General features: G+C 42.8%; 1 protein-coding gene across 3 annotated transcripts in view; it reads left to right on the top strand.

Annotated features, from left to right (window-relative positions):
- The window catches only part of Mwh (multiple wing hairs), a 51,840-nt gene that overhangs the window by 22,462 nt on the left and 11,859 nt on the right, over window positions 1-17,519 (top strand). For 2 of the 3 annotated variants that reach the window (XM_072014512.1, XM_072014513.1), the window contains exons 2-3: window positions 9,767-9,839; window positions 12,867-13,096. In XM_072014512.1, coding sequence (XP_071870613.1) covers window positions 9,767-9,839; window positions 12,867-13,096 — 303 coding nt within the window. Of the gene's footprint in view, window positions 1-8,956; window positions 9,150-9,766; window positions 9,840-12,866; window positions 13,097-17,519 lie in introns of those variants that run through there. The other variant, XM_072014514.1, reaches the window with a different exon arrangement.

Here is a 17,519-nt window from a genome sequence, read left to right as displayed (position 1 = left end):
AATAGTAACGCCTTCCGCCTGGCGATTCCAGTGGAAAGCATTTCGGCCCCTCGGGTAGAAAGTGGCGTGTTCGTGTGGAAAGAAGCGACGACCAATGGGCGTATCTCGTCTCTTGGTCGAGCATTAATGACTTCAATTTCCTGTGGATACAGCGGCTAGCATCAGGACACGAATCATTCACGTCGGGAACGGATTATAGTCTACCAGTTCTAGGAAAACGATGGAAAATCATTTTCAAGATCGTCAGAGGTTTCAGATCGTTCGAGTAGACATCGATACGCTTTATTCTGCTCGGTAGTTTCTTCCATCGGTATTTACATGTATTCGTGTAATTCTTTTATCGATAGTGTTCTATGGGTATTGAAACATGCGTGTGAAAGCAATTTTTCGGAATTCGAAGAATTAAACGACTAGTCGGATGAACATTCTATTGAAATTTCTGGTAGAGTTCGTGTCTGGAAATCGACTTAATTGGCAACCAGCAACCGGTCACGCTACGGATACAATTCATTCAAATGTTATTCAGCTTTTTGAGCGTGACTGGGGCTGGAACGCGAACAACCCACTTAAGAAGCGTTGTATAATATTTGGCCAGCCACGATCTCACGTGGCCAAATCACAATTGTAAATCAAGCCTTAGACAATGCCCAGACACTTTGCGGGCCGAGCTTTTATCACGAAATTTTACAGAAAACACTCGAACAACGAGCTTGGTTCTATTAGACTTCTCTTATTTGCGAAATTACGGTTATAAATTACGGACTAATTTTTAACGCTATCGAATTATTAAACGCGTCTTGTCGGCACGTAAGCGAGATCATTGACATGGTTATTTGCACGCTTTTACTGCGCTTATGATTCATAGCACACGTTAGATTCGTATTGCCAACGAGACACACCCTCGACCAGTTGTCTTCTATTACAAAGACTTTTATCACGACGGCTTCTATATCTCTGCTCACGGACCGTTGCAAACACTAAACACAATCTTCCCATTTAGAATTTCTTTCGACATTTTTCTTCGAAACGTAACATTGAGGTTGGATATTTGCGTGTCCAGTTCAGGGTTAACGGACTAAAAATATTTAAAAGCAGGCACGGCCGGGCATTTTTGAATGTATAATTTATCGGGACGAGGGCAGCGTTTACGCGGATTCATCGTTGACTCGTTGATATTACCATTGTAAAAATGCAGTTAGCGCACGGTCTCTATGTTTAGACGATCCACGGTCTAGCCTTAGCGGAGTCGTAATTCTTCTCTTGTCTTTGTTGCACGTAGACGAACAACGTATCATTTCACGTTGCGCAGACTCTCGCTCGTCATGTTTAATGCGATAACAACTAACAATCAGCCGGGTCTACGCACGCGCGTATGAAAATCACCGACGAGGAAAGTGTTACCTTCCCGGTCCAGCTACAATCGTGCCTCAAGTGGCGGAATTTCGTTCGAACCAACTTCCAGTTGAACAAAAAATCAAAGAAAATAACACACAAGATGTATAAACTGGACAATGCATCGTTAATTATAAACAGGAGAAATTTTGGAAAGCGAGGAACGCCTCTGTTATTTTCAGTTTCACAAGCTGTGACGATAAATTCAGTAGACACGGCCGTGACTGGTCAGACACGCTCGAATCTGGAACGCAAAAATCTTGTCGCGCTTCAGACATCTTTACAAGCAGCGATACCAGCGTCGATCGAATATCTCGATCGACATTCGCCAAGGTAATTTCGCTGTTCGTGCGCACTTTCGATTCCATCCGGAATAGATAATCCTCGCTGAAGTTGCTCGAAACTTTTCCTTGGGAAAACAAGAAGAAAATCATGAGAAATAAACACATAGTTGCGCTACTTTTCTTCGTAGTTTCCAACGTGATCCCCGAGGAGGTCCGACTTGCTTGCTTATAATCGTCAACTATGTGTTTACGGTCGTCATTTTCAGTTGGCCGAGCGAGTATTTACCGGACGATATTCAAATAATCTCGATCATTGCTCGCTCGAGCGAGTCGAAGCCAATGAGATGACCAGCGAGATCCAATCTCACATTTATTATCCTGAACCGCGGCGGCGGCGGCGGCGGCGGTAGCTTCTCTTCTCTTTCGTTTCCACCCATCGTCCTTTACCTCTGCTTTCTTTTCTCTCGTTTTTTCAATTCTTCACCTCGTGTCTCGACCACGGTAGCGAGTCGCGGAATACTGTAATCAATACAACCATCCGAGATCCTGGTGCACGCGTCCTGGAACATCCTTCGCGCTCATTCCGTATCGAGGTCATCGAGAGAATTTTTTTCCACCAGGCTCGTCGTCACGCGTGACAGCCTCGCGAAAAGCGGTCATCGGAGGACTCTCGGCAACATATTGTTTGCAATAAACGTTTTATTGAGACATACGACCGTCCGGGTTTAGAATATCAACATCGGGACATCGAGACGCGATTGTTCCTTAGGAATTTTATCGAATTATAGAGATTAGGTTCCAAAAAAGATCGAATCGAGAAAGGTATTTAGAATGCCAGTGCGATCGAAGCACGATTGTGCGATGTTTAGGTTCCAAAGGAATTTGGAATTTTGTAGATTACATTCTAAAGGAATATCGAATTGAGAAAGGCATCTGAAATATTTGAAACCTAATTCCTCTGGAATTTTATGGAATTTTAGAGCTTAGATTCTAAAGGAAGGTAGAATTAGGGAAAGACGAGTGCGCTACCTATTCTTATGAGATAATGTTCGCTCGTTTGTGAATTGGACAGACGGGCTGCGAACTTTTAGAAAGTGGAAATTACGGATAGTCGAGACGCGCAAACCGGTGGTTAAATGCAGCTACCGCGAGATCTAAATTTGCAGATAGCGGGAATTAAAAAATGGCGAACAATTACCAGAGCTGCAATGCGAGCATTATGTTATGACCAGAAAAAATGGCTAGGTTAATCGTAGATTAGCCTTTTATGCCAAAGAGAGTAGTTGCCGGGCTAATTATCATCAGCTAAGGATCTTGTTCTTTTCTTACCGAGCGGCGAACACTTCTACGCGCCATTTTCGTATCCCGGGAGAATGCAACTCCCGTAGTTGTATTTACAGTTTACTTAATTTCAGCAATTACAGTGTTCCAAGTAACGAACGTTTCGTTTCTGTTCCTTGACGGAAAAGTCTCACGTACCCCCGATTCTTCGACTCATATTACGACTTCTTTTTAAAACGGTAATTATTCCCCGTGTTCTTTCCCAGTTTTCACTCGCTATTTTTCGTTCTTTCTTTACAATCGATCCTCTGGTCACAGTCCCGTTAAAAGCGATACAAAAACTCCAGCGGACCGCATCATTCTACGTAGTCACGTTTCATAACCTCGAAGAGTGTTCGAATGCCCCGTGACTAGGATTATATCACGGTTTCAATACCGAAACCGATCTTGAGCGTTTAAACATCGTTCTTCAGACATCGTGACTGCGATAGGAACGGATCCTCGAGTATTTCGACACATCCTTCTTGGTTATTAACGCCACATTAGCATTCAATGGGGTCCATTAATTGACTGCGAATTGCCTCTCACGAAGATTGTCTATGGACGGAAGAAAAAAAAAGAAAATAGAGGAAGGAGGAAGAGGTGTTACGGAACACGGCATACTTATACGTGGTCTGTTTTACGTTAGACAAACTTGCAGAGCATCTTTGAAAATATCCAACAATGTTTTTCCAACAGGGAATTCGTCGGGAATGCGAATTGACTTCTTTCTCGGTCGCTGGAAGATCAGCTATGGAAGATCGACTATACTTCCGGGCGTCGGTTAGCATTCCACCGTCTAGAGGAGAATCGTGGTGCCATAGCGAAAAAATTTCTCTGGACTCTCTCGTGTAGTCCGCTAATGGTCGTCAAGATCGACGATCCGAAGTCTCGATCGACGTGATTTTTCCGGAGGATTCGAAGCGGATAAAGGTAACCGCATCGAGTCGTGGCGCCTCTTTTGCCGATCGCGCGCGGCCTCCTCCAGCATTCTCTCTCTTCATCCTTCCTGGCCCGAGATAACCGATACCTCGAGCAAACAGCCGACGGGAAGCATTACGAGTACCGTGATGCTTACAATGTGCTCGGCTCTATGGATTCAACTGTACTTCCCCAGTTCGTGCGACCTTCGTCGTAATAGCCCGAGGAAACACCGTGCGCCGAATGGATTTCATTTCGCCAAGTAATTGCGAGGGAGAACTACTTCTTGTACGGACCACTCCTTTATCTTATTTCTCTCTAGAGAAATATTGACTGATAAAACAAATCAATTACCCACGCGTAAACATTGAAAGAATATAGATGGGATTATTACATTCCCGGATCGTGATTTCCAGGAAAATAGTTTAAAATAGAATCGAGTAGCTTTCTGGCTCCAAAGAATATAGATAGAATTATTACTTTTTTAAATTGTAATCGACAAGAATTTTTATTTTAAGTAGAATATAAGAGCATTCTGGAATTAAGAAAGATGGTGAATTGGGTAAATTCTGTCGAATGTTTTAATTCTGATCTTTGTGCTCGTAAGAAACTTTGCTCTTTTTATATTTGGGGAACGGAGAAAAATTCCATGATAGTTCGAGTATTTAATTAGAGAAGAGAATTAAGTACTAACATTGATGCCGATACCGATATGTAACTAGAATATTGTTCAAGTAGTGGAACTATTATGTGAGAGAAAATGAAAGAACTCGGCAAATCAAGGGTGTAGAATTCCTAGAAAATAGAGAGACAAGAAACGAAAAGAGGCATAATAGAGAACGTATCAGATTGAGTGTTTTATCTGGACGATCGGAGTACAATCGATTCGAAAAGAAACGTATACCATCATAAAGACAGAACTTTACGTAGGGAAGGAAGAAATTCCATGTTCTCGCATATCCCGCTAATGGCCTGCTCGAAGATCAACGACGCGGGATCGACGATCGGTGGATTTTTCGCGGTGCAGATCCACGGCAAAAGCCTACGAGGACACCGACTCGAACGAGTCATGGCGCCTCCTCGAGCATTGCATTACCTATTCACGGGCGGAACGTGCGCTCTCGCATGGTGCACGCGACCATCATCCTCTCGTGTACACGGCGAGCCAACCATGGCGTTGTGGCAGACGAGTCTTCGCAATAACGGGCCGATCCTGGCGGTGTTCGCAATTTTAGAGGAATTAAAATGCTAGGAATGCTTGCTGGAAGGAACGCTGCGGTGCAAATTGCACCACGGCGACATTTTAAGCGGTCGGACAATTACCAGGAACGTTTCCTTCCCCGGACAGTTTATTTTATCGACGTTGCTGAAACGATAGGAAAAAGTCTGACAAAGTGCAGAGTCGCTCTAACGAAGGGTCATTATAAATCAGGCTGCATCATCGGTTAAATCAATCGCGTTTTACTGTTACGCGCGAAAGAAACACTCGCACATCGGCGATGATTCGATTGTTGCAACTGTTCCACGTCGCCGACCCGATTTCCAAGCCTGCGTTCCAGAAACACGTTCGCCTCATCAGGGACAAGCCGCTGGCTCGCTAAAGTAGAATTGGTTAATATCACCGGTGAACTTGGCCCTGTTCGAGCTACGTGCCATTGAACCTCTCTGTGTACACCATGGCGAATTGTCTCGCAATTTCGTGTCGCCATGATTCGCTACTTTCTCCAATTTTCTTACGTCGCCGCGCCGGGGAATACCCGGCGGAAAGCTGGAATTCCTTAAAGGACACCGTGACTGCGTAGCAAGCGCACAGAGAAGCTGGCTCGCGCAAGCGAGAAGCGTGCAAAAGTGCGTGCGTATGCGTGTCTAACCGCTCGCGCGCGGGTCAATGCCTCGGCTGTCCTCCTCGAGTAAGTATCTATCTACTCTGTAGCTACCACGGCTACTACGTTATGCTCGTACACCACCGCTCAAGATCGCCGAGCTGACGAGCACGCGTTCGCAACCGCGCGTTCCGTATGCACGGGGCTGACGTTTCCGCGAGGCGGCCCCCTTTGACACGCGAAGAATCGCCCGTGACCGTACGGAGCCCCGGTGAAACAACGTTTTTCAAGATTAATGGTGATGAGCACGGCCGGATTGGATCCGCCGCGATTCGTTGACAGCACTTGCTGCTGACGCTGCACGGCCTCTGGAAATCAAATCTGCGATTCGCCAGGACGGCACTTGTAACCTGCAGGAATTTTTATTAGATCTCGAAGCTGCATCTTCGTATGACTTTGATGTTCCTTTGATCATTCGTTGAGAGTGAAAGAGACGCTAAAGTAAAGATTAGGTCTTTTCACCTAATCTTTCGAATTATTGCGGCTACAGTGAAATTGGCTTTTCAACGCACGAATTCTTCTTTGGTTTACCAGGAGAAAATAACCATATTCTAACGTATGAATTTTATAAGCGAACAGCAATTAAAGCAGAAAGGTTGTCGATCTCTGGAAATCGGATCGTAAAAGGAACGGCTGAATGTTATTTAATGTAAACAATAAAGACTGCAGCGCGATTAATTTGATTTAGACAGGTTCATCGTGTACGGAGTTTTCTTCTGATCGATTTACAGTACGGAATCTGAAATTATCCTCGGCAATGGTTGCCGATTGTGATGCTAAATCTCGGTAATTTACTCCCTGTCAATTAATTCGAGAAATAAATTAATCCTGTTTAACACGTAACAGGAATCGAGGATCATACCATAAACTGTTGATAATGAAAGCAATCGTAGAATCGTATATCCTAACCACTTCCAAGTTTGGTGAACTCGTATTTCCCGCTGATATACCCTGGATATCCTCCTGTTCACAATTATAGTTACGTGGTTATTACGTTAACACGTGTACAACGACAGATCGGCAAAAATGGCGCGCGCGCAGGATTCAATTAAACGTTGTGCGGTTTAATTGGTGTTTCGCGATAATTATCGCGCATTAAAATATTAAACCAGAGATTGTTAATTCTCTTAAGATGCTCTATATAGCGGCGCAATAAACCTGGCTAAGGAAAAGGACGAAGCAACTGCGAGTTTAAAGAGTTTTAAGCACACGACGCTGGTATCATTAAGGAACGCATTTTATTACTTCTTACACAAGAATGGTTTTGATCTCGAAAAACAAATATATATGTAACCAATTGAATGATCTAATCTTCGTCCGAAGCATTTCTCTAAAATAGTCGTAAAGGTAATGTTATAAATTTTTAATATGAAGATTAACTTTTCACTCAGTGCATAATCACGACGAATATGGGCATAATCAATACACCTACAATATGTAATATATTCAGACAATGCATTTGACATCAAGCTGTTAAAAAAGCGTTAAAAAATTTCAGAAACGCGACACACGTTCACACCGGTGATCCAACCACTGAAAACCAATTTCAACCGGCCGGATTATAAGTATTATAATACTTCCAAGTCATTATCACTGATAGCCATACTTATGGATGAAATTACCTGAATCGGCACGATTTCAGGCAACCCATAAGGTCAGGACGAGCTCTCGACGAACATCACCAGGATATTTCTGATCCAGCATGATGAAGAAGGAGTAGCAACCGGCCCGCTTTCGATCACTCGATACGCGATCGTACACCGCTTCGTGACCGTGGCACACACACACATATACACAGAAGATCGTGACTCCTATTATTATCGTGGCTAACCCACAAAACGAAGCATCCGCGCGGTCTGTGTCCCTGTATCGCGCACCTTCTCCAAGCGGAATCGCGTTGCATTACGTCGCACCCGACCGTGAAACGACGATCCACGCTTTCGTCCAGGTAAAAGATTATCTGAATAACAGGCTGCGCGTGTTAGATGTTATCGCCACTCTGGGTCCGACCATAAATACTTCAATCTATTAAATTTCAACCACCGACGATTAACCAGCCCGCGATCAATAGCTCCGACGAGTTTATTTTCGGAGAAAATTCTAGGGTGTCCAAGGTTTGTTGCTTCATCGTGTCGTAAAAGAGACGTTTACGTTGAAATTAGTATATTCGTGCTGCTTGAGCGCAACAAGTAACGTCCGTGATGACTGACAAAGAGACATATTTTGGTCGTCCGACTTTTACCGTTCACCTGTCAACACGAGGGTCCATTATGAATGATTATTCGCTCGTACGTTGCAATGCTGTCGCGCAGCGATGTGACGTCAAATTGAAGAGATTCGGCTGATATGATATTACAGTATATAGAGACAGTAACCGGTGGGACATTTATTTTTCATACTTATATAGAAATTATCCCTAAGTAAGTACTGTACGGAGCTGTGACACTGATCCTCGAAGGAGACACGGGTCTGATCGCTTATTTCTGATGGATTCGGTACAGTGTCACAGATAAACACGCGTATTGAACGAAAGTTTCACATCTACAAACAAAATCATATTACATTAAATTACAAAGAGCAAAGGTAATACTTTTGCTGTTCTAGTGTCAAATTCCCAATTATATGCAGTACGAATCTTACGTAACGAATTTTACGTAACAGTTGTACTAAATGCAGAACGTGTGATTCGTATGTTTGAGATATTCTCCATACAGTATGATCTTAGTAATATTTGATCAGAGGATAGAACCCAGGAGATTCTTGCATCTCTCAGAAAATGGTTAATTTATCAATCAAAAATTTCATTATGATTTTGTAATCTATGAGTTCCATTTGAATATTTTCGTGAAAAGGAGTCTTGCTACTTAACAAATACAGGTTAGATGAATATTGAATGGTTAAAGCTAGTAACATAGAAGGTTGATTAGCAAACTCAAGGGACGCGTGACAGTGTATTAGGCTAATTCGCAAGCTACCCTCCGGAACAACATGATTATTCCATGGCAACGTCGTGTACGATTTAATGCAAGTCTAATCAGCTCGTGAACCCTTAATGAGGTGCGAAAGCCATTAATTAACAATAATTGTTATTGTAAATTCGTTAGGCTAATTGGCACTGCTTAAGCGAGTTGCTCGTCCAGGACGGATGGATCGGACCGGGATAGATAAGAATTCCTCGTAATGGACGGGACGACTTCCTATAATAAATTGCATCGGCGGCAGCCGTGAACCGTGTAATCCGGCATGATCTAGCGGAACTGAAGTTTAGGCCGGACGCGATACGAGTGTGATTGAAACGACGAAGCCTCTGCATACCTTCGTCTCCGTCGCGGCGGAACGAATGAGCGAGGTACCGTTTAAGAATTCCGCAAATAAGATTCTCTCGAGTCGTTCCATATAACGCATGGCACACCTGATACAGAATATCAATTGCCAATTAACCGTAACGTTGACGAAAAGGATAGTTTATCTCTTTCAGCGCTGCACTGGAATATTGTTCCAAATTGTTGAGAAAATGTGCGACGAATCGAATGAAGAAGGAAAGGAACAAAAGCGATTGTAACAAACTGGTTTTGTATTTCACGCTTCGCAGATTTTTATTTTATCGAAGTTTCACTCTCGCGAATCTGTGATTCGATCCATATAATTTAATGCATTCGGCAAATGACTAATTGTTCCAGTATAAGAAATTATATCTCTTGTATTAAAGATTTTATTTCAATGCAAATTTAATCTCCTTCTAATTTCCGAATTATTTCGCATATCAATTTTTAATAATTCCAAACACTTTATTTCGTATGGAAGGCAAACGATTAAAATGAGCAATTCAAACCATCTTAAAGATCATTAATCCCTTCCTCGTGTTGCTCGTACTAAGGTCTGCCTGTCTCGGGATAGACTTAAAAACGAAGATATCTATCTTGACATAGGTCTAAAAATAAAATTCCTTCTTTTTATGTGTTTCAGCGAGACGGACATGGCTCCGAACGCGGAGGAGGAGTTGCTGGTGGTAAAGCCGTGGGGTCCACAACCGGAAAAGGTATGTCAGTGTGTCTTGAATCGAAAGGATTAGCCTGACGAAGACGAGGATCTAATCGTTTAACCTGGACGATGATACGACGCATATTAGAATATGAACAGGATGCTTTTGATTAACGTTATCGATTTATCGTTCAACGTTCGATCAGTAAATACAGTACCTATAAGTAGGTAGGCGTATATTTCGCTTGTCGGTCGTTTTGTGTTTACGACGCCGTGAGAACTGGCGTTCGATAAACGACCCAGAAATGTGTTAAAGGAAGGAAATTATGAGTCGTTAAGCCCGTGGAAACAGCTTGTTTTCTATCATAATCCGTGCACTTCCAATCTATTTGTCGTAACCAGTAAGTGCAAATAGCTATATTATGCATACATTGAAGTTCCTGTACACTATTTTTCGCTACAATTATGGATCAACTAAAGGGAGAAGATGTGCGATCGGGGAAATCGAGGAGAAAGAAAGATTACTGAACTTAATCGGATTTAATTCTGTTTCCAAGAGATTCTCTTGATGTTCAAAAGTATTTCCTTCTTCGAATTTGTATCTCTCCCGTTTGCATCTCTTGAAACATGGAATGCTGATTTATAATATGAATGCGATTTCCGTTCAAAATAAATGGAACAATCTACTAGGCGAACAGTTTCATAAATATAAACGTTCGCGTAGTTTCGCTGATGAATGGCGGGCATCGCATACCATCCAGCCTGCTCGTTTATAAAACGCGGTTTTGTCAAGCTGTCGTCCTGTCAACCGTTTGATTATTAGCGCTCGCCTCCGAATCGTCGGGCCGATCATTCACTTTATACTTAGCCGAGCCACGCTTTTAATACCCAGGCATGCATTAACATGCGCCAACCTCGGATGCATTGAATTCTGCAGTTCGTAATGGCTCCGCCGGCATTTATACGCGTCGTGAAACTGCGAGGGAGGTAATAAGTCACGGATAATATGATTAATATCGAGGAGAGGCCACGGTGCATCGCGTTAACCCCTTCGAGGTGCACATATTTACACTCAAGTTAAATCCTTATTTTTGTGCCCCGTACAAATGCGTGGCACGTGATTAACGAAGATAATCCAAGGCGATGCGACTTTTTTTTATCTTTCAAGAAATCTACAACGAAGAGAGGGAAGGTTGCGTAAAAAAGTATCTTATTCCCGAGACGTGTTCCATTCGTGTTACGACTGACTCCTGACCTTAATTATCGAGAGACCTCGTTGTCTCTCTTTTCTTAATATTGCAAAAAAAGAAATAACGTGGTGCCGCTAATGAGAGATTTACGTCATCACAATAGGATGATTAACGAGACGAGTCGAGCGTTCCTCGCCTAGACACCCATTGGAAACTGTACTCGAATGTTCGTGAAAGTCGCGACTTTTACCAACGTTCGAAGTCTTCACTCTAATTGAGAAAAACGCGGTGCATACGCGCCAGTTTGAAATTGGATCAAGTATAAAGGAGATTCTCTGTTCACGAACTTTGCCGTTCTCCATTCTCTACGAGCGACGAATTTCTTTCCCTCTACTCGAAATAGTGGATTACTACCGAGTAAACGACACGAACGCATTGACAAGCGAGTACTCATCGAGTACTTACGCGAATCAGGAAAGCGTGACGTCCTCGTGCAGGTATGTAGGTTACGTACGTGAGTTTGTTTTGTTTCGCATGAATCCTTCTAAGGCCATCAAGTATTCAGAGTAACCCACCGCTCTTTTTCGTCGAGATATCTAATTACTCGCATAATTGCTACGCTTACGAGTAAACCCTTTCCTACCCTAACGATCTCCTTCTCAGGAGATCCCGTTTCGTGTTCATCCGGACGAAAAAAAAACATGAGCCATGATTGATCTATGCACACCTCTACTCAATCATGATCGTCGTTAGACGATTTACGTGCATGTCCGCGCGGCATCGCGCATCCCGGAAAGGAACTCTAATTACTTTATCGTTTTTCAAAGGATACATCGTTACCAGCGAGCCCCGTATTCATCAAACGATGATGGTCCATCGGCGTCCTCCGTCGATTTCAGTAACGAACGAGCGTATGATTGATCGCGACCGTCGACGACCTGGAACATCGTCTATTACATCTAAATAAATTCTGTATTCCAGGTGCAGCTCGAAATCTTCCGCGGAAAGGGGGTCGTTGGATCGTTAGGATGCGGTTCTGCTTAATTTTTCGCGGACAAACGGCGGGTAACCACGAGATAGAAACTCGGTTTCACGTTTAAAACCGGCCAATTAACCGCGCGTAGAAAACCACAACCGAGCAAGCGGTTTTGTTCGGTGTTAAATAGTATTCGTATCCCTGGATCGTCGTTTAGGAAGCGGTTGGGTCGACCTTCGTAGCAAATCGGCCGATGAATCGTACCTGAGTTCTCGATTCTGTGCTACTGGACCGAAGTACGTCCGAAGGCGTACGATGAAGCAAGTTAGGAAGGAAATACGGGTTTTAATTATCTTAGAGGCGTAATTTAGAGGCGGCTCTAGGCACTTGTGGTGACTCCGTGAGTCAGAGGCGGTAAATTAATTTCCACGATCGATCCCGCATTTCAACGAGGGATCGGTCCCTACGGCAGCGTAACCTATGGGCCACGAGGCGATAATCACTATAATCTTATCGATTTATGGTTTGAAGCGCTGTGAAATTAACTTCAGCCTGGCTTCCACTCCCTCGCATGAATATTTCATTCTTGGCGGCTGTAACTTCCACGATTTCTCGATTCCCTCTCTGTACAAATAGAAACATTATTCGATATTCGATCTTCCGCACTCGTATTTTCTACTTGGAAACGTTTATCGTTACTTCGTTATTACGTTATTGCGAAAGCGATAGTAGTTCAATCACCGGCGTTTAATTACGGCGAATGTTTGTACGACGCTCGATGAAATAAAACACGGCGAGCTCGTAAAAGGATGAAGCGGAGTCGAGGCTACTGTCTTTGTTCAATTATGCTGGCTTTCGCCCCGATACAGAGCCAGACAGACGAGCAATTATGTCTAAAGTCTTGCGATTTTCTTTGCAGGAGCGATTAAGACCACCTACGTACAACGCCGAGGACTACGCGATCGCCCTCAGACGATGGGGAAGGCGTCCATTAGGAAGCGTTCAAGACTCGCATGGTACCTTGCCGTCGACAACCAGTTCGAGTTCCGGTTACGCTTCCGGAAGCGGTGAGATGACCTTGAGACAATTCACGTCGGTCAGCGAGCTTCTGAACAAGCTCAGAGCTGACCTGAGGCTAGCGTTTCCAAGGTTGGTAGACATATATTACCTGCTCGACTTAATTATTTATTAACGAACAATTCTTTCGCCACTTTCTTCCACTATATTATCTACGTATACATAAGATACTATTTGAACTATACTTGTTGTAATGAAGCTTTAACCATTTTCTAATTGAAGTAGAATTTTGTTTATATGGACTCCATTTATCTGAACTCTTATTGTATCAACGAAAAATCATAGATATGGACAGAGAATCAATCAACTTCTATCGTGTGAACTTTAGTTATGTACATGATCTGCTCGATGTTCGATGAATTCATATACTTCAAAGAAATTCCACTGTATAACACTAAATCAAAGACTGCAAAATATTTAAAATTGAAACAAGCGGAAGGAGAGAAGTATTTTGGTAAAAGTTTAACATTCTGCCACGACGATGAACCTCCTTTTCTTGAAAAATTCCAGCACAACTGTACAGTTTTACAGTTTCTTGGAATTCCATAACAGTTACAAAATCGTCGCCGACTTCCTAAATTAACCAGACGTCTCATTATAATTGCAAATTGAGCGAAATTTAAACAGTTATTCTACTTTGCGTATCTGAAAGTTGCTTTCGTGCTCTCGTGAAAATGCCAGGACGTTTACAATTAATAACAACGTTGTTAATTATCAGGCATAGTTATTAAGCTCACGGAACTTTTTCCTGACACGATAGCTCGTCGAAGAGATTCATTTGGGAATCGTTGTTGCGAGTCGAGTGCAGGCGCGAAAAACTTCACTTTCGAACGATGGCGCACGACATGACACCCGGAAGCACGTGCGCTTGATTGTCCGTGAACAATTAGAATAAACGTTCGTACGGCTGGATTTACGCTCTCCCGCTGGAACTAACGACAAGAACACCACGAAAATACTTGATACTAATTGAACAGGAAGGACGGCTCGAACGGGGCCGGATTTACAGTTACTTTTTATACGTATTTTTAAGAGAAGCGTTTCGATATGGCTGAGTCCCCCTTCCCTGAAACTCGTAAAAATTCCTTCCCGATTTGGCTGCCGATTAGCCGACGGTCGTTAAACTTTTCTCCTTAAGAAGCAAAATAAACCTCGGTCACGCACTTTCATGGAATCGCTCATATCCGAATTAAACACTTAACTGTGTTGTTTGCAATTAGTCACGATTAAATAAAATATTTATACATTGTTGATTTCTACCAACATTGCGTTACAGTCGATTAAAATAAAGATACATAATGTAAGAGAAAAAACTACGTTTTCTATATACTTTATTCAAATTTATTCGAATGTTCAAAAATTCCTGTGAAAAATTACAGATTGATCGCTTTGACCATCTTGGTAATTCCAGTGTTAACGAATTAAGTATCTGCGTCTAATGAATTAAATATCTCTACTTCCTGGAAATTTGCACGCGCGAAAGATGATTTTCTTTTTTGCCTTTCTTACGTTTGTCTCGACTGTTAACTACCTTCGATAGCCGTATTTCATTTCGTCCGAAGATTGAATTAACCATGTGCGCGGACGAGCCGCGAAAACCATCCATCCGTCATTTCTCATCTCTGTGTAAATCATTAAAGAAAAAGTTATTCGCTCGGTTTCCTGTGATGTGGTAGCTTTTTGCGATATTACCTCGCCGCGGATAGGAGCAACAAAGAAACGGGTTTCCTCCGTGTTTCTAAGACAACACGGTGATCACAGCAGGATTAACGCGAATCAAGCTCCTCCTGGTATCGCGTTCAACGAAGGGCTAAATGATAGTCTCGTCCCCGTTAGGCGCCAACGTGATTAAAGATCGGACGTAAATGCTAAGATTTGTTCATGAACGTCGGTGGCTCATGCTATACCTCGGCGCAAGATCGACGATGTTTGTCTCGAAGTGCCCGAAGCGTGTACGTTGCTATTCATTCATAGCGCGTGTAATCACAGCCGCTAGACACGCGTCTGTAATTGGCCGCATCGATAGTCTCAAAGCTTCGCCGTTTTTGATTGCCATCAGAAAGCAAATACAACGAGTCCTACTTCCTTCGAAAATAAAGTTTAACGCTGCAATTACGGGGCGAAGCATTAAACTTCCTGCCAAAGAAGTCAAAGCGAAAGACGGTAAAAAGACGCGTAACGAAAGGTAACGAACCTTGTACTTTATCGAAATTCATTCAAATCTTTAAAAATGCGCCGTTGTAGCATCTATAAATTGTAACGAAGCTACAACTCTGGTCACTGTTGTCGTTAGAGAAGCATGGATTGAAAAATTTAAATGACATAGATTAATTAGATTTAATTCTGTGCCTATTAACAAAGTTGTATAGCGAAGATAAATCGTAGAAATTTTATTTCTCAATCATCGTACCGTTATATCACTGCCTAGTCGAAATTGTTACATTCCTAATACGTAATGGGAGTAATAAATGATCTCAAGCTGCGACGTCGCGAGTCTCACATAGAACAACTAGCAAGGAAACACGCGAACGCTGTCGTTGCTTCATTCAGCCGTCGTTCCATCCTGACAGTGTATAATTTATTAACTTTTATACTTTTATTATAAATTTCTGTCTTTCGCAAATTATTAAATTAACAAGTCAATCAAAAGCTACCTATACATCTACCATAGTACCATCATCTCTATAGAGTAGAATGCGAGCGAAGTTAATAGAAGACTTAAGAAAACCACTGATTTTTCCACGATCTGTATCAGTTCGCAAGATAGAAGATTCAGTAAAGCGATAGGTACACCATATCTCGTCTAGTGTTACAATTTCAATGCTCTCTTCCTTATCTAGATTCGTATCAGACTGAGCGAGATTGGATCACACTCGCGTAGCACTGGTCAATCCATTAGCGCCAGCTTTTCATTCGCGACTTTATTTTTCGTGGACAGAATTCAATCTCGACTGGCTTCCGGCTTCGTAGTTTATGTTCTAGACCAACCATTAATCGCTGAACTTGGATCGAACGAGATTACGAATAATCCAAGGGACGTATTATAATTTAGGTCGCGGAGGAACGTGGCAGGAAAAGGAACGGCAGGCTGGCGAAAATGCAGGAATCGTCCAGGCAATATTCTCGAACTAATTCTTGTCCGATCGACGTGCTCGTTTACCCTTATTAAGCGCAATTTCACCGTGTGCATCGCCGCACAATTTCCAGCCAACGGATATTCGAAGCGGCGCGGCAAGAAGCGTCGTGCATAGATGAGAATGATTCTAATCACACAACCCGACGAGTGTAAAAGGACAGAGAGGCAAGAATGCCAGTCGCGTCCAGGAGCCCTCGTAAAAAGGATGCGCGAAGGATAACATCGAGTCTCCTTTTCCTCGCGCTTAACCACGCGACTGCGGTAATTTGCGAGCGCTGCCCTGCAGCCGTTCTAAAATTAAATTTACCACATACTACGTGTGATCATTTTATCGCGTTACACCTGGAAAACGGCGAACTATCCTGTAAAATTATGCACTATAGAAAAATTTAGCAAAGTTCTTCCAAGTTAACGTATCTCTCCTCTGAACATTCTTTCGATGACTCTACAAAGAATATCTTTTCCTTGTCTGACTGAAAATATTCGATCTCCTTTGTAGAGATTTAAGTATTGATTTGAGCGGAGGTTTGAGCGAAGAATGTTATAAATTAGATTATCGTCGGTACTACGTTATGGGCCAAAGAGATTGAAAACTTTTCTCAGTAAGACACGGAAGAGATATCCTTTGCAGAGTCTTAAGGACTCAAATTTCGGAGAATGTTTTCAGCCCTTAAACTTAAGTTAGCACAACTAACTAAGAAAGTATACATATCATTTTTTACTCTTCTCCAAACCTACAAAATTTCATCCAGATCGGACCTAAACCTTTGACAATGTCTCTTTGTAAGAAGAGAAAGGATGTCTTTGATCCTAAGACATGGTAACTTCTCATTGAAGATAAGAAAAAAGACTTCTGTATCTCGAACCAGATATTCCAACATTTTCTCCTAGTCTCGTCTAAAGAGAAATCTCGAGTTTCGCGGGTAACTTTGTCGACAAGCTCGACAACCTGTTACGCGAATTCCCGAATCAACCTTGGTGTGACAATTTTCACCGGTTTGTCCTGTCACCGATCCGTGGACGCGCGTGATCGCGGATGTTACACGAACGGTACCATACCTCAACGGCCATATGGACGACGCGAGTGTGTCCCACATTCGCTGGATGACTTATAATATGGTCAAGCTTCTTACCGCAGAAGCGAGCAGATAACCCGTAAGTAGCGGCCACGGATAAACGAATGCCGATATTACGGATAACTGTACAGTGGCTGGGTTGCCGTGCTCAATGCGCAAATCGATCTGGATGAGGCGCATCCTCGATTTTCAAGATCGAACCTTCGTATCATTTGTCGGGATCTTATTAGACCGTTTAATAGACGTTTTTACCGTGATCCCAGGTTGTCCGCCGACGACTCGG

The sequence above is a fragment of the Bombus fervidus genome, chromosome 12 (assembly GCF_041682495.2).
Source record: "Bombus fervidus isolate BK054 chromosome 12, iyBomFerv1, whole genome shotgun sequence".
NCBI classification, from domain to species: Eukaryota; Metazoa; Arthropoda; class Insecta; order Hymenoptera; family Apidae; genus Bombus; species Bombus fervidus.
Note: the sequence above shows the minus strand (reverse complement) of the source record. Positions and strands in the feature narration are given on the sequence as shown.